General features: G+C 39.0%; 1 protein-coding gene across 2 annotated transcripts; it reads right to left on the reverse strand.

Annotated features, from left to right (window-relative positions):
• Positions 1-745: 745 nt before the first annotated feature.
• Positions 746-9,991, reverse strand: tnfsf11 (TNF superfamily member 11). Of its 2 annotated transcripts, none has more exons than XM_076264189.1 (4): positions 9,754-9,991; positions 7,753-7,788; positions 4,596-4,734; positions 746-4,347 (listed from the first exon to the last, which is right to left on the reverse strand). In XM_076264189.1, the coding sequence occupies exons 1-4, from the start codon at positions 9,946-9,948 to the stop codon at positions 3,917-3,919; spliced, it is 801 nt and encodes a 266-aa protein (XP_076120304.1). In that variant the 5' UTR covers positions 9,949-9,991; the 3' UTR covers positions 746-3,916. The 2 variants fall into 2 exon arrangements, with proteins under 2 accessions (XP_076120304.1, XP_076120303.1); XM_076264188.1 differs by having other exon boundaries at positions 746-4,350.
• Positions 9,992-22,491: the final 12,500 nt, after the last annotated feature.

The following is a 22,491-nucleotide window of genomic DNA, read 5'->3' on the forward strand; positions in this document are numbered from 1 at the left end:
GAACTCTAGGACACGGAGATAACCCTCTGCCCCATACACTTCTTGTTCTATTTATTATTTTTTAATTCTGTGCTTTGACTTATCTTGTGGAAGCGTGTGTGTGTGTGTGTGTGTGTGTGTGTGTGTGTGTGTGTGTGTGTGTATTTATGTGTGTGTGTGTAACCTTGCATGCTACCTCTGCAAAATAATTGCCCTTCTGGGACAAATAAAGTGTTACTACTATTTCAGGGGAAGTTTACAAACAAATCCAACAATCCACTGACTGTGATCTTATTGATGACAACAATCCATCAAGACAGAGCTCCTCGTCTTGTAGAATATGGTAAGAGTTTGTCAAAGACACATGACGTGAAAGTTTTCTGCACCACACAAAGGTTGTAAGATGTATTTTAGATGCTTGCAAAGTAAACATGATTCACAAGCCCATGCAGCTGTTCCCTTGGTTTACACCCTGGGGGAATCCTCCACACTCTCACTCCTCATACCTTTACACTGCAGCATGAAAAAGGAAGAACATTATTTTAGGGCAGCTTTCTTTTCTGTAGCATGTGAGAGATCTGCTCTTTTTGTGTGAATACATAAATATTAGCAAATGTCATGAACTATCTAATACGTTACATTTTAGACATTTCAGTAGGTCTGTCAGAATATCATGACCACATAGATAATAACTGATAAAACCAATCAAAGAACAATTCCAAGAACAATAACACGTTTCTTTAAAAAGGTGGAGGTATACAACTGATCTTAGAAAAGTACTTTATTAATTAAAATGATATAAATAAACATATTATTTAACAACATTTGTTTTGAAATATTAAGCAACTTTAAAAAAAACTAATATATTCTGTTTTTGACTGAGGATTTGCACACAGAATTGTCATGTGAAGATAAATACATAAGCTCCTCAATTGAGAAACCACTCACTTAAGCTTTCAAACAGAGACACTGTGTATCAGGAAAAAAGGTGAATTGACCAAAAGACATCTTCTGAAAACAAACTATAGAAAAGCAGAAAACAAATGCACATGTTTTTACATACAATAGAACATTTAGTAATGATCTATTTCAGAATATCAAATAAATAAATACTTTAGTGCATTTTCCCTTGCACACTCAGTGAGGTACAGGAGAAAGAAACGCGTACATTTTAAATTAATAGTGCACCAAAGTCAATTTGGTTCCACATATTAGTCAGTGATTTCAGCTGTTACACTGACAAACAGACAGTCCAGCTATCTTAAATCTTACATTTTGATGTCTCATTATAACGCAGGATAGAATTCTGTGCAATAGGTTAGCCAAGACTTTTTCTGTCATCCTTTGTAAATACATCCCATAAAATGTACCACTAACCCTGATTACAAGTACAACAGTAAATGTGCCACAATAACACCTTGTGGGCAAAAGGCCACATGTATAAATCAGAACTCATAAGGTTGAGAAAGTCATTGAGAAAAAGATTCATGTTAAAATGAAACTCAAATGCATCTCTATTCCATCTTGTGCAGATATCTAGAAATTCCAGAGAACTATCCCTATTTCTTCAACATGGAATCATTTACTACAAATTGAATTTGCCTGTAAACTGGATAACTTTATATCCAATTTATATATTTAATTCACAACCATGTGGTGCATTTTCAGTTCTGTACTCATACACAGTCTCACTAACACTTCCATTTCCATCCCTTTGGAAATGTGACAGTAGATCACATGGCTACATTTTTGCGAGCTATATACAGTATGCTTGCAAATGGACTACAAAGATAAATAAACTGCTAACAAAAGAACAAAGTACTGTTTTTAAAAATGGGGATTGATTACATTTCAGCCCTTGATAGAGTTAATACATTTAATCATGGGCATGTTCACATTGTTCAATGGTATTTTTTGGGCCTCTCCTTGGTTTACCATGAAGGTGAGATATGCATGCTATAATGCAGTTAACAGCTGTCAGTGAAAGTCATTATAAACAGTACTGCAAGAAATGACACATACAGTACTTTTGAATTTTGACGCACATGCACACGCACATGCACACGCATGATGTGTTTATACAAAATTATGTGTGAACAGAGCTGGTTGTTTCAAAATAAAACTGGGTTTCTGTGTCACTGATGATTGCGGTTGCATCTGCTGTACGCAATACATCAATTCAGTGGTTTTTAAAATAATATTTGTAAAAAAATCAAAAGACTTAAAGGAGAAATCCGGACGATTTTTACATGGATCTTGATCGCTACACATCGCCCAGTACTGTGGATAAAAAAAATAAAACGACCAAAATCGGTGCTGCCGAACTGGAGTAGCTGCAGTTAAGGCGAGACACGGCAGGTGAAAACATAGTTTTTTCATGCACTGGTCAATTTCGAGATTTTGAGCTAGTCTGTTACCTTAGCATGTATTCTATCACACTACTACAACAAAAAAGTCAGATTTACACATTTAGGTGTTTATTTCATTATATTGTGTCTACTCGCGCCTGTATATTTATCCTAAATTCAGCGAAAGTTAGCATTCTAACCTTGCATGCACTCCCGCGACTGTGACCCAAAACATATCGTGTGTAGTACCATTGGAAAGCTGTTTTTCCTGTATCACGCTATGTGATCCATATATGGACACTTCCTTTGTATCAGCAACCATCGCGAAAGTTCAAAGAAGAGTCTAGGCTGAGAACGGAATCTCATTGGCTGTCTTTCAAGGCTGTTTTCTCAAAACGAGTTTCCTCTCCCACTCTGAGCAAGGAAACTCCACTTCAGAAGCACTTACATACACCAAACTTTCTAGACTTATGCCTAAGTATATTTCGAAGATATTTACAGAGGGGTTTGTTGATATATTATTCCTAGCCTGACTTACATGACATTTTATGCATAAAAACATGATTTTATAGGGCTATTGACATTATATTCTGATTTACAGGACAACTAAAGTAGATATTCATAAATCCCTCTGTAAATTTTTCAACATCTATTATCTGAACCTGGCTGTATCCAATGCTCAGGTTTCTTGCTTTAAAATGTATGCAAATTAGCGCATATTTAATTAGATAATGCCTAATTTGCATATGTAAACATTAAATTACAGAAAACTTGTAATACATTTTTTTCTCATATTAATGTAAGTAATCAACTGGGTAAGTTTCATAGTAATATCTGCTTGTTAAAAATTGTACCCTATTCACCTGTAGTGTCTCGCCTTAATGGCCAGTGCTCCCAGTGAGCTACAATGCTAGGTCTGGGGGCATCATCTAAACGTGCCTTTTTGCCTCTTAACTTCTTAATCTTTTTTGCAACATGAACAGGGTCCTTATGTGACAAAACTATGTGTTTTCAACTCATTAATTTTGACGAAACCGTTTGAATTCAAAGTTTGTACAGTCACATACCTCAGTTTCCATCACTAGCTTCCAGGAAATCCTAAAAGAGTCTGTTGTCGAGGTCATGCCGGCTTCGCAACGAAAACGTAAAGTTTATTTCCCTTCAAAAATAGGTAATTGAGCACTGTAATGGTTATGACCATATTAATAACTAACTACATGGAAATGGTCCAAATGATGCCTGAGCTTGCACGTTACTGAAAGCTAGCTCTATTCTCGCGCTGAAGTACCGTGAGAATTCAGTTGTTGCAGGAAAAGGTAAACAGAGTAGTGTGCAGATGTGACAGTACAAACTTTGAATTTAAATGGTTTCTTCACAAATAATGACTTTTTATGACATTTTGAGTCTGTTAAAGGCACGTTTAGATGATGCCCCTAGATAAAGCATTGTAACATTGACAGTAGCTCCAGGTACTCCAGTTCGCTAGCACCTATTTTGGCTGTTTTTTTTCCATATCGACAGTACTCGGCCATGTCTAGCGATCAAGATCCATGTTGAAATTGTCCGGAATTCTCCTTTAAATGAAATTTTTAACAGAGTTCATTAGAGGTGCCCAATTTCAAAGCACCAAAGTAACTACCCTCTGGTTCTGGGTCTAGTAACCACGAGTTTGACACATTCACAAAGATTCCATCCCCTTGACTGAGATGGATACCCCTCCCTTGTTGCACACAGTACATATTATAGTGTTTGTCATCCCACCTCATGGTACTACCACTCTTCATGAGCAGGATAGGTTTGATAGTAGACTGGGTGTGCTTCTCATGGTAAACATACTGAATCAACTGGGCGTTGCTCACATCTGGCTGGCCAGGAGATTGAAAATAGTGCCTGAAGCAGGTCTTGGCATAAACATAGTATAATCCACCTTTTTCCACCAGAATCCGCCCATCATTATATTTGATCTTCTTCAACCGCCCATACTCATTGCTCCAGTGGATCATAACAGTCTTCTGATCTTCTGCTAATGCAAGCATAGATATCACAAGACATATCTAGTGAGATTCAGTCTCTTTTCTATACTACTTTTGTTTTGTTCAGTCATACAGGGCTAAATGTATTGTTTTGAGTACACGTAAAGTTGAGCATCACTTATGGTTTGTGTGGCAGTTGTGGATAGTACACCTTTTCAAAGTAGAATACACAGTATATTCGATATCTAAACATCAAGTACTTAGGCAAGGTTTAACATCAATGGCTGATACTTACTATTGGAAAAATCAATAGGTCCTCTAATAGGAAGATGTGCCTCAGGGATCACTTCTCTCTTTTTGGGGCATTTTGTCTTTGGCGAACTTTTCCTTTGATCTTTCAAGGCATCTGCAAGGTATGGTTCCGTTCTAATCTCCTTCAGATGTGGAAAATGTAGGAAATATCATTATCATGATATAATTACACACAGAAATGCATTGAAAAAGCTATTTGTAGTGTCTCTACATGCCTGTTTAAATATATGTCTACAGTTTCTGAGGAAAGTGCTCGACTATTTTGCATTGGTTTATGTTCCTGTGAAAAATAATGGTTTTATCAGGTCACTAAGTTTTGGGTGTTATTTCTGCAATGCTGCAGGTGCAACTTGTTTTCTCTTTTCTCTGTGTTTGATTATATGTGTAATGCTTTTTCCATCTCATGTTAGGACACACTTTTAAATATCTCTAAATAATCCACACAAACACACAGTCCATTTATGCAAGATGAAAAACACTTTAAAAAATGCCATTGAGAAATAAGGATAGGAATTTGTTTAATGTAAACATGGTTCAAGCATGAGTAAACTTTCCATTATTCCTCTATGCGGTCCTTCAGTTGACAACTTGGTATTTACCAGAGGAGTACACATGCTTTGAGGTGACATTCCCCAGGTGCTATCAAACATATAGAGAAACCAAATGTATACATGTATAGCATTAATTTTCTATGCTACAGGGAACATTTGCACAGGATCTTGCTTGCAGAATTGTTTTGTTTGCCCTTGATTTACAGTCATTCACCTCATGCTACATAAACAGCATCTGGACCTGCTACCAACTAAAGCAGTTGTTCAAGTGCGGCCTCAGCTTCAACATATAAATATTTGATCAAGATGTAATTTCTGTATAAGAAATGTTCTCAGTGATTCATTTATAAAGGACCCTGTATTTTGTTTTATTGCCTCCAAAGAACTGAGATAACCACAGATTTAAGACTGACTTGTATTCACACAACTATGAGATATCAACGTTTCTATATTCTAGTTAATTCTCCTTTTAAATGAGTCCTAACTGTCTACTTATGACTTATGATTTAAGCAATAAGTCCCGAGAGGCCGTAGGTTACACTGAATTTAGAACAGCTAAGGGGCGTTGTTAGGCTCGACAGACTAGCGGAGTGGCTTATTGCTTTTCTAAAACTGTTTCATAAAGTAAAGTAAAGGCACAGCAATGAGAAATGTAACGATTTATCCATAGATAATCATTCTTCCACCAATAAATATATTTCCTCTATCTGAATGGTTGCCAAGCAACGTCGAGACACAGCTACTTTAACTTTTGTATCAAGTTATGGTAGCGCAGTAATAAAGAACGAAATGCGGTCAAGGTGTATGTTTATGCTGCATTTTACAACAGCATCGAACGTGATTCAGCCAATCACAATCAAGGACCGGAACTATCAGTTTTAGAAATAGCAATTTAACAATAACTACATTACAGAGCATGGTTTGGAATTCATAACAGAAAATCTTCCAGCCTTAATGTACTGATGTGTGTGTCTTCTCAGGCACATTTTATGTTCAAATGAACAAACATGTAGGCTAAATGACTGTCAAAACTGCAGTGCAGAAAACCAGGACCCGAGTGACACAGGCTACGTTCCCAGATCTTCTAAGTGAGAACTACTTCTTACTTTTAAGTATGAAGTGAGAAAGCCAGTGCATCACATCACCATTACCAATCCAACAAAAATGTCTGGGGACAATAGAGGAATGTTAAAGCCACACTATCTTGTTACCAATGACACCGGAACACACCTTCAATGCAATGCATTTTTTTCATGTTAATGCCATGAAGTCAACTGGGAGAATGTAACTTAGAACTCGTAGGTTTCAATTCCAGAGGTTGCAACAATGGTCTCACAGATGAGGGTAAGGCATCTGATTTTTGGGTTGACAGACTCTTTACAGGCAACCTGACCACGTTGGTTAGAGAAATATTTCACTGCAGTTGTGGTTTGTGCAGCAATGTTTACTTTTCTCTTTACATACAAATATGGGAAGCACTAAGCACATACTTAAGGTTGGTGTACAACAATTAGCATAAGAGTCACATAAGCTGGATCTACGCTTACAAGTGTCTTTGTACAATGTTCATCCCATATACATGGTGCAAGCCCTGACATACTGTTACACACAAGAGAAATGTTCTTTGAAGAGGCCATTGGAATGGTGTAATCTTAAACCCATGGTCGTGTAAATCATTTTTATCTTATCAGAACCCTATTTACCTCCATTTAGATAATATATATTCTGCTGTTAGTGTTGTTACTTTGTTATCATTGGCAAGCAGGATAACACAGACTAAGGTTTTGGAAAGATTAACTGTAGGCTATATCCATGTACACTACCAGTCAAAAGTTTGGTGTCACTTAAAAATGTCCATTCCACTCCATTAAAGACAGAATACCACTTGAGATTATGTGACTCAATTGCATTGTTTTTTTTAATCAGGGAAGCAGTTACATTATGAGCTGACATAATTGCAAAAGGGTTCTCCAATGTTTTCTCAGTTACCCTTTTTAAAATCAGATTAGTAAACAGAATGTGCCTTTGGAACATTGGATGAGTGGTTGCTGATAATGGGCAATGTAGATATTACATTAAAGATCAGCCATTTCTTATAACAGTCGAGAACCCTTTTGCAATTATGTAAGCACATAATGTAATATGAAAACTGCTGCCCTGATTAAAAACACAATGCAACTGATCTGAGCTGGTATTCTGTCTACAATGGAGTGGAATGGAAATGTCTAAGTGACCCCAAACTTTTGACTGTGTGTGTGTATGTACAGTATGTGTGTGTGTGTGTGTGTGTATGTGTATATATATATATATATATATATATATATATATATATATATATATATATATATATGTGTGTGTGTATATGTATGTATGCATAATGTATATTTTTGTATAATAGTATCAGCCATAATCCATGCCCACCAGAACCATCTCTTAACCCTTTCGTAGATCTCCAATCTATACAGTTTCACAATTTATAGTAAAAATGATAACCATACATTTGGACATAAACCATCTACACTTTTCTTTTTGCATACTAACAGAACATAAGAACATGTGATCTGTATGCTGAACTTATGAATCACTCACCTCTAATGGTTTCTCTTGGGTTGAGGAAATGTCTATCTGAAAAAGACAGCAATGCACGAAATAAGTCATCCTCAGTGTCCATGTTGTTCAAAGCTAGTTAGCAAATTATAAGCTAACAGACTTGCTGTTCAGACATCAACAGCAATCAGCACTGATAAAACCTAGTTGGTATTGTACTTGGTGTCATTGTGCTGTAAGATCTTCCCGGGGTTTTGGACCTGGATTACAAAATTCCTTCAAATGCCCAAACAGCAGCCAAGTGAATTTAAGCATACACAAACCCACAGAACATGCCACATGAAAACAGAGTTGCTGTGCTAATTAAAATGCCTAGTGGACTTAACCTCCTAACCATAGAGCAAATTACAGGTCTACAGTGAAGAAGAATAAGAGTCTAAACATTTACACGTTGTGTAGTCAACTTTTTAAACTGAATACAAAGACGGGGGGGGGGGGGGGGGGGGGATGGGATGTCCCAACCCCTTTTACCACTGCATAATTCAACTTTCTATTAATGTTAATCTTTCTTCCAACTATTTCAGAGATACAAAATGTACAGCTTGTCTATGGGCTAAGATCATCTGCCTATTGATCAGTTTACCTAAACTTCTGCTTTCTCTTCTAAAAATCATTAGGCTATAGAATCCAGTCAAGAATTATTTCCTTTTAGAGAGTATAGCCTACAATACAACAGGTGCACATATAGCCCACCAAGTAATTCATGCAAGCAATAATCATATAAAACTATAAAATATTAAAATCTTAGTAAAGATGCACTAATGACATAGAGACTGAGATTTACTCAAGAGGTTTAGCAAATTATATTGTCATACAACACTATCAAATCCTTCCCTCGTGTGTCTGTGCAGGCTCTCCTCTGGGTTACAGACCCATAAACAGTCAGACATTCTTAGACTAATTAGTTTGTTAAAATTTACATCAGGACAGAAATTCAGATCAGAAGAGGCTGTAGTCTAGGCCTAGCCTACTTAATTAGAGCAGATGTTCATTACCATGTTTTACTTCTGCTTGTTCTTGTTTGACCATGGTAATTATGTTCATTTGAAACCACTATCTAAGCAAAGGAAAGCCAAGAATTTTTTTTCTCCAAAGGGTGGGAGGGCTTAAACAAATGATCTTTCCCACCAAGGGCAAGAAAGGGCCAGTGTTTTCGTATAATTCACTAGTGACTAGAAAACCTGATATTTCATGTGCAAATTATGTAAAATCAACAACCTGTGGCAAAAATTGCTCTTGCACTATTAGCCTACGAAATTCCTCTTTCTCTCTCGATTGCGACTTCGCGTAGCGTAGTCTTTTCCAAGTTCGCAAAACAATGTTTCTAAGCAGTTGCTGTTCCATCGTTTGTCGCAAAGTAATGGGCAACAAGCCACATATCAAAATAAAATAGTAAAAACTTCCCCTGCCATTGCTAGTTCCGATGCCAGTTGCACACAAAAACGTACTAGGCTACAGGCTAGCCTACTTTTTAATTCGGCATGACTTTAAGAAGTCATTAGGCCTACCCTCAAATCAATCTAATCTCAAGTCTCATGCCGTTTTTGGTTCCTGTAGGTTATGGATTATTATGAACATTAGGCTACTGAAAGCTTTCGGTAAACATAACAATGCCGCGCACACTGTAGGCTACCCTCGTCTTTCTACCCTCGCGAAACCTTAACTACACTTTTACTGTACGACCGCGCAAATAGCACAGTCGGGGCATAGCCTAGTCTGTCGAATGTCCTGAGGAATTCAACAAACAATTTAACATGAAGGCGAAACGGTTTTGCGTTCACTGAAGAGGAAATACGGATGTAGCCTACCAAAAATCAGGCAAAGCTGTAACTTTTCGCCTCTATTCTGCATTTAAATTGGTGTCTTGATTGAAAGTGAAACTTTTCAGGTGTCACCGAAATCTTGGATATCTCGCCTATTACATTTCATGTAGAATCTTCGCAATTATTTAAGCCTATAAACAATAGTATTCTGGCCCCTTACCTCGCGTAGATACCCAGTTAAGTGTAACAAAATTGCAACACTTGATGCGACCTGCAACAATCCAATTACAGCTAGCGTTCCAAAAATAAGTGATCTGTAAGTCGGTGCAGTACTCTGGGCAGCATGAAATCGCGGCTGACCGGTCTCCATTTCAAAGTGATTCCGCAGGTAACTACGGTATTCATTAGCTGCCATGAGCGCTTGTTTCAAATATCTTGTCTGTGGGAGGAAGTAAGTAATGACCGAGAATTCATATAAACAGTGGGTGGGCAGTGTAGTTTTGCTCCCTTGAAGAGAGACAGCCAATCAGATTATAGTGGGTGATCTCTTCTGATTTAGTAAGGAATGAGCGTAGATTTAACCTGAATGTTCTCTTAAAGACGTATTTACCATTATAATCTGTCCTTTCAACTTCAGCTTCATGAATTTTCCAATTAGTATTTTGATGCACCTTAGGATGCAGACTTGCACATGTTTGTGGATATGTAGCAGAGCATGTTAAAATAAGCCTGGTGTTTGTTACAGAGACAAATGCCCCGTCAGTGACCTTGTGAACTTTGCTGGCCTTTTTAGAAGCTGTCAGCCTACAGTTCATATTAAGTCAAGAATCATTAGTATACCGTGAGAACTCTTGTTTTGCCATGGTTTGATTGTGCCCTCAGCTATTTTCCACAGAGTGCAGAGGTTAGAACAGGAAGGTTTGGGTGGTATTTATACCCTTTGTTTTGCCATGTGAGCTGTTCTTGCCCAAGACAGGAGGTCGCTGAACAAGCTGAACATTGAGTGTGTCAGGGAGCCAAAACCATTGCACTGTTGAATGCAAAATGACCAAAACCACAGACAGGCTCTCTCTCAGGCTTTGCCCTGCTGAGCAGGCCCCTCTAGAGCTTATTCTTAGCTCTCTCAGCAGGAGCTGAGCATCATACAGCATATTTACCATGGGAATGCACATCTTTCAGAACTTTTAACAGACTGCCAAGTCACACTGCCACACAGAGGTACTTGTCACCTTCCTCGGTGTCATTGCCAGCCATATATTATCTCATATTGGCACCAGTGGATTTTGGTCACAACCCATGACCACTTCTGGTCTGCTCTCGAACCACCATCTCTTTAGTTTAACTTGGTGACAATATTAAGAACATAACATGAAATATTATTCAAATGAATAAAGCAAATTAATAAATATGAGAAAAACACTGGGGCGTTTGTCTGTAACTTGCCAATTGACCGACCATGAGGCGTAAACTAACTAAATGTACTGCATAGCGGTACAAAATATGACTGCCACTCAGTTCTGTACATTCTCTGCACAAAAATAAATCACACTTGTCAATTTGTCTCCATCTCCTACTCCATCCTAGCCTGGGTGCCAGCCAAACTTAGCCCCACCCACAACATTTGAGGTCGGGAAGTTCGGTCTGTCTTTATGTGTGTGTGCATGCGTGTGTGTGCATGTGTCTCTGTGTGTGTGCATGCGTGTGAGTGTGTTTATGTGTGTGTGTGTGTATGTGTGTGTGTTTGTGCATGTGTGTGTGCGTGCGTGTGAGTGTGTGCATGGCTGTGTGTGTGTGCGTGCGCATGAATGTGTTTGCATCTGAACTGGAGTGTCACTGGAGTGGGTGCGGTCTGACTCTGGGAATGTGATGGTCTCAGAGGACATTATAACTGACCCTCTCAAGTCAAGGCAACAGCCACATATGGTGGTCAGAGCCATCTGCTTACATCTGCAGGTGGTCGGCGAACTCTTATGGACTTACACCAACATCAACAACAACAACACTGGACTGGACTGAAACTTCAGGGAAAACTTGCATGTCTTCCCTTTGCTGACCACTCTGTGTCTCACTCATTTCTCAAAAACACTGCACTCAATGAGGACATTCTCACATTTACAGTTAAAGCCAGATTACAAGTCCTCCCTACTAGCCTCTCTATCTGGTTTCCCACAAATCAGGTACCTCATTGCTTGCATCACACCTCAGAAGATATCACTGAACCACTGTCACACATCTTAAATGGCTGTTATGCCTACAAAGGAATGTACATAGCACGTCATGACAGAATAGTAGACCTCATAGTGAAAGACATATCAAACCATTTTCCACCCTCAGTAAGAATGTACAAACATTCTCAGGTAAAACCATCCATGTTTCAGCACTGCAATAGTAACCCTAGTACTTTCTTACACCTGGTTGCCAATACACCAGATGTTATCATCAATGAGGAGTCCAGTGAGGTGTACATTTTGGAGGTAGGCTGCACCTTTCATTCTAGCATGGAGGAGGCTTTCTGCACCAAGGTAGTTAAATACCAACCACTCCTAAACACAATCTCAGAACTAGGCTATAGGTGCAGACTACTCGCATTCATATTTGGTAGCCTAGGACACGTACACAGGTTGGTAGTAAGAGGGCTGCAACAACTTGGGATGGCCAAAAGGAGGGCTAAACAGCTTGCAAGTACTGTGCCATCTCTGTTATCATTGGCAGCCGCCACATATGGCGGAGACGTTGCTACTTACCCTTAAGAATTGAGTATTGTGCTTGTTAAGTTATATATCACTTACTGTAAGTTAAGCGATATTGTGAAGACCTGGTGCATGCTACTTGTCCATGGGTTTGCATATGTATTGTACTGCATTCTTAATATTTGTGTCCCTGTACCATTTTCTTCTTGTGGACATAAATAAATGGTTAAAATGTGTGTGTGCGTAAGTGTGTGTGCATGCGTGTGTTTCTTTGTGTGTGTGCATCTGTACAGTATGTGTGTGTGTGTTTACATGCATGTGTGTGTGTGTGTGTGCGTGCGTTTGAAATTACTATTCGAATGTGGTTTTTTGCTTTTTTTTTTATGTGTGGCTAACTTTAGTGAATACTGTATGTGAAAACGAAATGCTTTTTCACATCTAATGCACAATCTAAAAATGGCAGAAAGCATGCACCAACGGATATCACCACTCCTGACCATTTAGCGATTTTGGATTTGGAAAAATAACAAGTAGCCTTGCAATGTTGTAATCTGCAGAATATGTAGGCTAAGGCACAAATGAAATCACTTGACAATTAGCAGCCTGAGTCCACATCTGATAATGCTACACCCTGACAAGCTGGTTAGGTAAACAGTCCGAGGGCGAGGAACCGCAGCTAGAAGCAAGAATTAGCCTACTGGGTTTTTGCCTCCCTCCTCTATGTGTAGTGCTTTTGTCACTCGTCTGATAGGCATAATGATTCATGGAATCGCGGGCCAATAGAAAAAAAGAAAGCAAAATTTTCCCCAATCAGGAAATACTTGTTAATTTGGCGTCATCAAACATAGAGGCATACAATTAAGTAATAGTGGTATGAGCATTCATTCAGTGTGTGTGCGCGTCTGCGTGAAAGAAACTGAAACCACTCAAGTTGCACAGATATCGTTGGTAGACTGAGCTTTTGTTCAATATAACAAGTCAACCACGCGTTTATAGTGGCATTCACAATGCATGCCTGTTTATACAGTGTACAGAGATGCATAGTTAATATTAATAATAGGCTAAATTTGAGCAATAAATATGCAAATATAAATTGATTATTAAAAATAATAATGAATGAAATTCGAATGGGATTATGGATGAAGATTGACAGCCCTAGTGTGCGCGCGTGTGAGTATGTTTATGTGTTTATGTGTGTGTGTGTGTGTGTGTGTGTGTGTGTGTGTGTGTGTGTGTGTGTGTGTGTGTGTGTGTGTGTGTGTGTGTGTGTGTGTGTGTGTGCGTGCGTGTGTGCGCATGCCTGTGTGTGTACGTATACGGGCTTGTAGAAATGTAGTAAGAAAATTTAGATATTATCCTTTACCGGCAACCCTTTGCTTAACACTATCATCTACAGGCCAATTGGTGTACTAATTATTATATACTAATTATCTTTGCTAAACAAAGTTCAGGAAGAGCCCATGGAATGACTGACAGCTGATACTCATCCCACTTCTACATTCTAGGAGATTTAAACCTGCCTTTCCTATATCTATGGCCTTACCTCTCCTTACATTAAACTCTGGCATAGCTAAGCACCTCCTCCCTTTTCTCCTCAATTTCACTAGTTACTAGTTTCTTAGTAGATAGGTAGCTTCCAAGCACATGGTACTGCTTATCTGTAGGATCAGCACACATCCATCACTCAATCTACACTACAGGTACCTAGAACCATGGCTAGCTACAAATTCATTAATGTTTCATATAAGCATTAGCATGTTCTCTAAATCAAGCATCCTGACGGGCAAACTAGTGCAACATTGCCTCTTATGGGGGCATTTTAAGAATACTAATCAGCATGACAAACATCCAAAGCCTCAGTACTTACTGGATACAACTTGATGTGTTCCCTAAACCACCACCATGAACACACACACACACATTTCAACAGAAGGCACCTTAGTCCTTAATAAAAATCTTTTGAGATTGCCCTCTTACCTCTATTATACAGCACGTCTTTATGGCCTATGTAGCAACTGTAATGTTTATAGACATTACCCTTTGATTTGACATCGGTACAGGGATTCTGTGGTTTTATTATAAGCATGAATTTCACAAGACAATTAAAAAATGAAAGGTTTTAGTGAGGATATCCCATCCCATATTACATATACTGTATTCTATTATAGTTTATAAGTAGGTTAGTTTGGGTGGATACAAAATGGTTTATTAGAGTAGACACAAATTGTTTAAAGGAGGATATACATAGTTTTCGTGCAAAAATCATTCTGCTGGTATTATAATTTTTTTAGACCTACGTGTCGCATTAACAACACAGATGCATGTGTCAACATGTTCTTTGAGAAACTCTCCAACAGTGACTACAAATGAGGGGTCTACGATGCTAGTAGATTATCCTCTGAATGACCCCAATGTGAACTTGGTAGACATTATATCCATGTGATAATGACCGTAAGACTGAACATGATATTTGGCTATGGTTTTGGGTCTGACAGTAAAGAAATGCATTGTGAAACTGCTGTGGTATTTTATGTGTATTGGCTGGGTTTGTAATTTTATGAACTTGATACTATAGATAAACGCACACACACACACACACACACACACATACACACACACACACACACACACACACACACACACACACACACACACACACACACACACACACACACACACACACACACACACACACACACATACACACATACACACAGATAAAAGAAAATGGTTGTGAATGCATTTGAAGTACCTTAGGTAAATTGCACGATTTAAGCAGCAGTTTTGTAAAAAGACTTGCAAGCCCAAACATCCAAGTTGAATGAATTGGAAGACAAACTAGCTGCCCTAAAAAGCCATAAAAGACATAAAGTAGCAGGTTGCTTCATAGCATTGTGTAAGGCTATGTACTATCATGTACATAACTACAGAAATGCATACAGGTCAAGAAATCACATTACAATCCATAAATAAATATGTGTTTCAGATTCCGAAGTTTTGACAATACCACTCACCATATTTCAAGGTAAATAGCTCTGCATATAACCTTAAAAATACCATACCAGCAGTAAAGTTTGGAGGTGGAAGCATCGTGGTATGAGGCTTTTTCTCTTTGCATAATACTGGAAAGTGGTTCCAGAGGAAGAAATTAAAGTTCATGAGTCGCAAAACTAGAAGCCAATTCCAGAACCTTTGTGCAATATAAAGATTGACAAGAAGAGCCCTTATAATCTTTAAGATTCAAAGACAATATATTTAGATCTATCTTCCTTTTGTTTTCAAGACTTCCCTTAAGACCCCTTTGATGTACCATTGCATAGCCACAATATCTAAACATTTGTGACAAAACTTTACCTGGACCACTCTGATCTGTCTTTTGTTGAATTTCTCTCATTTGAGGTTAATTGGAAACACACCATTCTGGAGCCTTTTCTTTCAAGATACATGTTGTTCATTTTAGTTAACATTAACATACATGTACTTACAGGTAAACACAAACAATTATACTGAATAAAAATGAAAATTGTGTATAACTTTCTTAGTGATGCAATTGGCATGGAAGTATCCAAGCTACAAATGAAGCAAAAATCTAATTTGAACTATGCACCTCTAGCAGTGACACAACCAACTACTGACATTTGCAGTGATTTGGGAAAGTTTTTTTTGGGTCTTTACAAATGAATAAACAAAAGCTTGAATGAACTGAAAACACATGTAATGCTTATAGTGTAATGGCTGAGGTGTCCATATATCAAAATAATGAAAGAAGATGGAGGTTAAGAAAGCACTCCTTTAATGTGTTTTGGTTTCTATCACTGTAGTCAAAATAACTGGGAGGAAATATTGACAATTCCTCTTCCTAAGTGATGCTCAATGATTAGCAAAGGTCTTTCCTTTCTCATGTAAAACCTCCACTGTGACAAACACTGAAACACTGGTCTTTTGAAGTGAGTCAGCTGCACCCCTCAGTGAGTGGTCCATACACTGTATCTACAGCCTGGAACTATGTAATGGTTGGACTGTTTCCATGGCAAATGAAGGCCTTGTCTGGTCCGGCAGTGATCTGCGGGAGAGCCTTGGAGCCGCCCACCAGATTCAGTTCATTTCCACACTGCACTCAGCAAGCGCAGCCCAGCCCAGAAACACAACACAAACTACTGCCATGTGTGTCGTCATGTTGTCTGATATATCCTGGATACCGTCATTTGATACTGTGCCGTGAGGTAAAACAATGCCTCGTTGTTGCATGGAAACCAATGTTGAACTGCTAAGGAGGGTGGTGGTGCTGCAGGCAACTGTCTCCAGTGTAATGTTGGTTGAATCTGAATGTTCCTTTCAACATGTTGTTCTACACGATACAAAGTTGTTGCTTTGTATGTGACACAAGCTGTCACATTGGCTAACTTAAACCACATGTGCAGTAAGTACATAATCCTTATATGGTGTTTAAAACCTATTTATTTAAAATTATTTATTTAAAAACCTACATTTATTTAAAACCTAACCTATTTATTTTCCCACATGTACACAAAACATGTCCTCATGGTTCTGAATTCTCAGATAAAGTATTTCTTTTAGTACCAGAAATAATTAAAAACGTTTTTCATTACTAATGTTGACTGGGGATCCCCCTTATTACACCAAACTTACCACACACTGCACGTCAAATACCAACAATGTAGACTACTGTAGAATCAGTCAGCAACACAAGTTTATTTGTCTCTGCTGTAGGATGTGATGTCATGTTGACAGGGTGAATCATACCAAACCCATGAGGATTGGGGATTCCAGTCCTTGACCAAACCTGTCTGACTTAAGACCACACCAGTCGGGACGTCAAGGTGATGAGACACCAATGGGGCATCACACATCTTGTGCTAATTAAATATGGGGCTGAGCTCTGTCATGTCTTAACTGTTTGAAGGAACCAATTTTATATGTAGCATTTCTTTCTGAGACATTTTTCATCAGTGCATATAGTAATGCCATTTTTGTGTGAAGTGTTATCTGTATATATCCATATATCTGGCAGTCACCCATGCCACCCTTCATTTACATATTCTTTTGTCAGCCCCTTTTAGTCACAAACAAGTACCGGTCTTACCTGCCTTTCATTGGTTGTAACCAGTGTTGGGCAAGTTACTTCAAAAGCATAATGCATTATTTATTACTTATTACTGTCATCTCAAAGTAATTTGTTACATTACAATATTACTGTCTTTGAATTGTAAGGCATTACACTACGTTTACATTACTTTCACCAAAATAACAGGAAATATGGATTTGGTGTTCTCAATAGATATTCATGTGTTCAATGCAGCTTCTTACATGGCAGGAGGTGATGTGGTATGACATAATGACTAAGCTAGGCTTAAGGTTAACAAAAGAACAATATAATGGTTGCAGTTATGGCTCATGCGACAATGTAGGCCCCAAAGGCCAAAGGTCACTCACAACTTAATATAGTAAAATATAGCCATAGTGAAATTGTTTGTTGACTTTAAATGGTTCTCATCATTGCTGGTTGCCTTTCCTTCCACTTACAGTGGTGTAGACTTAATGAAAATAGAGAATAGAGAATAATGGCTGCGATCTTTGTCTGTAAAAGCAACATTTTAGTTATTCTCACTGTTTGAAATGAGAAGTATAGCCTAACCATGTTAGATCTGTTGCATGAATGGCAGAGATAACTCAAATTCCCTTTCTACAGTCATCTAAACAAGGCAATGAAATTCCAGGACCAGCATAGATTACTTTTTTTAATTCTTGGATAATCTTCTCTGGTGCCAATTGAGCATTTCTCAATTTTGGATTAAAAAAGCAAAGTAACTGAGAGTTACTGAGAATTGTACCGAGTAAAATATTACTGAAATTGTATTGGTAATGCCTTACATTACTGCATTACAGCAAAAAGCAATGCATTACTGTAATTACATTACTTTTTTTAATGCATTACTCCCAACACTGGTTGTAACATGAAATTGGGCAGAAAAGAGAGGCCATCCTTTAGCCTCACTGACACCAGACGGCATCTCAATTAAGATTGAGAGTGGGTCTGGAAAGGGTTCACAGGAGGCGTGTTACGGCGCAAACGTTTCCTGGTGCTATTTTGCAGTTTCAGAAAACAATTCCGCCACAGACCAGGAAAAACCTAGTCTAAAGTCAGTGGCGCGTTATTAAGGTGCTATTTTAAGGGCACATGCTTTGCCATAATGTAGCGTGTGCGCAATGCACATACACTTTGCTTCTCTCATCTACACGGACGCAGCAGTTCCTATTTCTGCAAACCATACATAATTACAAGGAAAATATTACCACAAGAGGGAAATCATTGTGGTGTCCATGAAGATGTGAAAAAATAGGCATAAATCTAGTGCATACATTTACCCAAATTATTACATTACATTAGCCTGGAAAATCCAGACCCTGGTAATCTAGAAAGATTAAGAGTCTGGCCACGAACAATGTAATGGCCCAACTCGAGGGGCGGCAACAAGCATGCATTTAAAAATCTCACTGCATGCAATTGGATAACACTAGACCAATGTTTACTCTAAATGATTTCGGACTTTGGACTTCACTGTCCTCCAACGTTGCAGCGCTGTCTTCATCAGTTTAGCTGGTTCCCCGGAATGTTGGGGTAAAAGTAACGTGCACATTGCTCGTTACCAGAGTGTCTCGCAGAGACAATTCCATTGTTCCAACTCTGGATTTCCAGGGTAACATTACATTACATTACATTACATTACATTAGGACCATTTAAAAACGTTAGAGTGCTAGGATCAGAAAGACTTGTTGTAAGTGGTGCTATGAGAGGAGATGTTCTCTAAAGTAAGTGGTACTATGAGAGGAAAGCTTCTCTAAATAGCTGGGTCTTCAGGAGTTTTTTGAAAATGGAGAGGGATGTCCCTGCCCTTGTAGGAACTGGCAGTGTGTTCCACCAACGAGGAACAACTGATGAGAACAGTTTGGACTGGCCTGAGTGTACCGGTGGTAGAGCTAGAGGTTGTTCGTCTGAGGAGCGCAACGGTCTGGAGGTAGCGTATGTCTGTATGAGGGCATTCAAGTAGATGGGAGCAGAACCGGAGACTACTTTGTAGACATTGATGCGAATTTGATGCGAGCCGCCATAGGTAGCCAGTGTAGCTGGATGAGCAGCGGGGTAACGTGCCCTTTTGGGTTGGTTGTAGACCAGGCCAAATTATTCAGGCTAATTGTAGTAATGACGGATCAAACTAACCTGTTTGACCAATAGTGGCAAGACACATAGGTATAACGGGACACCTGACAAAGTGGGTTGTCCGTCAAGAACCAGGAAACAAAATTCTGAAGACTGCGAAATCACCTTTACCATCATGTAAGTTCATTAAAAACCTTACTCTTGAACTTACCAGTTAAGTTGCGTTTGCTCATATTGCGTATTGCACAGTGAGATGGAGTATGTCTTGGGACAGAGAATTAGATGCGGGAGGGAGAGACCCAGACAGACCTATCTCTCCCTTAGTGAGGAGGAATATAGGCGTAAGTTACACCTGACCCGTCAGCATGGCCGGATCTAGAATAGGGCTGGGAGGGGCAATGTCCCCCCAAATATTTCTTCTGCCCCACCTAATTGGTCAATTTTACTCCCGATAGCCTACTCTATGGCAAGCCATTTTAACATTTACCAGCTAAGTTTGACGTCAATGACGTCAAAGACGACAATTACGTCTTTCTGACTAGTCGCAATTACATTTTGGATAGTTATAGTGGATGGAATCCACTATCTTGAAATCTCCTGGCTTCTTCTTATTATTATAACCTTTTTTTCTTTTTACCTTTTCAAGAATTAATGCGACTCTAACCGCTTAACGTACAGACATGTTGAAATAACCGTTCTGAAGGTCTGGAGTGGGGCAAGAGAGTTGTTTTTTCAGATTTTTAAAAAAGTTTATACTTTTTGAGAAATAAGGGATTAAAAATGTTAAAAAGCTCATTTTTCCCCCATAAACTTCAAAGGCTGTGATGTCATAATGGCCTAAAGGCAGCTGCGCTTGTTAAGCTCCCAGAGTAGTTCCCGGGCTAATTAGAACACTGGCACAGGTGTCACCTGTGAATTCAACCATCTCAGCTTCTAATGCATACAATCTGGTCAAAGATAATGAATGCGTAGCAAGATGGGTCGTCCTAGTTCATGTCTATGAGGGCAAAGTGGAGTTCAGTCAGAGACCGGCTCTGGTTCAGTTCCCGCCTGCACAGGGGCATGTCACTGACGTATGACTTACGTTTGAACGCCTCGGTTCCACGCCAGACAAGCCGGAGTACAAAATAAACTTGGTGTACACCTTCATTAATGTTGATTTTCTCCCGACTGGAGGGTCATACTATCACGACATTCTACTGAAATAGGGAGGAGGGTTTGGAGATCATGATACCGTGTCCGAAATGTGCATCCATTGCTCAGAAAAATAAGGCTTTGACAAATTCTGGGAAATTCTTGGATTCTGCCATAGACCTCAATGTTAAAAAGAGAGCCCGATCACTGCATAAATGTGCGGGGGCGTGTACTGCTACCCTATTTGCATACATTTCCAGGGACAGGAAATGGCCTCTCATGAAGTATCTTCGTAATCAACCATCTTTGATCTGGTGCTCCCTAAAACTACACATCCTGTTTAAGTGTTTCCCGTGTGTCAAAATAAAAGTCACAGCCATATCTCATACTTTGAGCATTATATCTCCAGAACGGTTTGACGCATATGCTTCAAATTTGGTACAAGTGTTTGTATGGACTCAAAGATGAAGTGAGTTGATGTTGGAGGTCAAAGGTCAAAGGTCAAGTCAATGAACACTCTGAATGCGATATCTCAAGAATGCCTTGATATACATGCCTGAAATTTGGTATGAGTGTTTGTATGGACTCAAAGATGAAGTGAATTGATGTTGGTCAAAAGTCAAATGTCAAGGTCAAAAACACCATGAGTGTTATATCTCAAGAACGCCTTGACACACAAGGTCTTTTGGTATGAGGGTTTGTATGAACTCAAAGATTAAGTCCGTAATGATAAACCCCATAGAAATGAATGGCAAATGTGGCGTCATTTGTCCTAGGAAGAATGCCTTTGTGGATATCTGAAATGACAATTATGGATAGGAAGAATTCAATTGCGGATATATAAAATGTTCGTTTTGACTAGGCAAAACTGAATTACAGATATCTGCAATACATATCCAGTCTAGCGGGTAAATGTTAAAATGGCTTGCCATCCTACTCTTCACACAGATATTACATGTATCACATCACACGAAAGAGCTCTTTCTCAGCTTTTAAACAATGTTAAAAAAGCAAGTTGTTGTGGTAAACAGTTCGCGAGAAAAGTAACTTTAATTTAGTCACATTACATTCTGCGCCCATCTCCCTACCCATTCATCTCGGTGGAATACTTCACGAATTTTCCCCGAACACATGACAAACCATATATCAGAAGAAACAGCAGACCTTACCGAATACAAAGGTGTAAAGCATTCCCCTGTACAGTTAGCCATTCCAGAGTAATCCGGTTTTACATTTGCAGCAATGTCTAAATGCATGTCTCCAACTTTGGGCTTCAGGTTTCAGAGTGTTTAAATTGTTCAATACATGATTTAACAGGCCACATAGAAAATAAATGTTAAATATAGCCTAGATATCTGTGAATATTAAAAACAGTTCTATGATTAACAGTTATATGTAATATGTCATGTTTGCTATTAAATAAGGGTTTTAAGGTGAAAAGTAAGGCATTTGTAGGTGAAACTGAGCGGTTTTGTTGCGTAGTGTAAAAGTTGTGTGTGTGTCGTGTTGTGCCCACCCCAAATTTCTATTTGCCCCCCCAATCTGAGCAGCCTAGATCCGGGCATGCCCGTCAGGCTGTGACAGATGTCTGCCATCTCCTGGTTGTGACAGATGTCTGCGCTTAGCAAATCTGCCATTATACTAGCAATCCGCCATGTAACAAGCACGTCTGCTTTTAAAGGGAATGTGAGATGACGCTCTGATTGGTTAATTGCACCTTACGCCCAAACCACACCTAGAGTAATGTAACTACTTCAGACCAACCCATTTTAGATTTGCCTCGGGCGCAAGAGTAATTTATCCCGCCGGTATAATAGCAACAGCGCCCGAAGTCCGCCCACAAAGCTACTTGTGTTTGATACTTGCGTTTCAGATCATTAACATAGGGCCCTAACAGGGCACAGTCAAGGCTTTTTTCTTCTGTGATTCCTCGTTGGTGGAATGATTTACCCA

The sequence above is a fragment of the Alosa pseudoharengus genome, unplaced genomic scaffold (genome assembly GCF_046254945.1).
Source record: "Alosa pseudoharengus isolate Yale_2024_CS ecotype anadromous, Long Island Sound unplaced genomic scaffold, YU_APseudo_1.1 YU_APseudo_1.1_scf_3, whole genome shotgun sequence".
Taxonomy (NCBI): Eukaryota; Metazoa; Chordata; class Actinopteri; order Clupeiformes; family Clupeidae; genus Alosa; species Alosa pseudoharengus.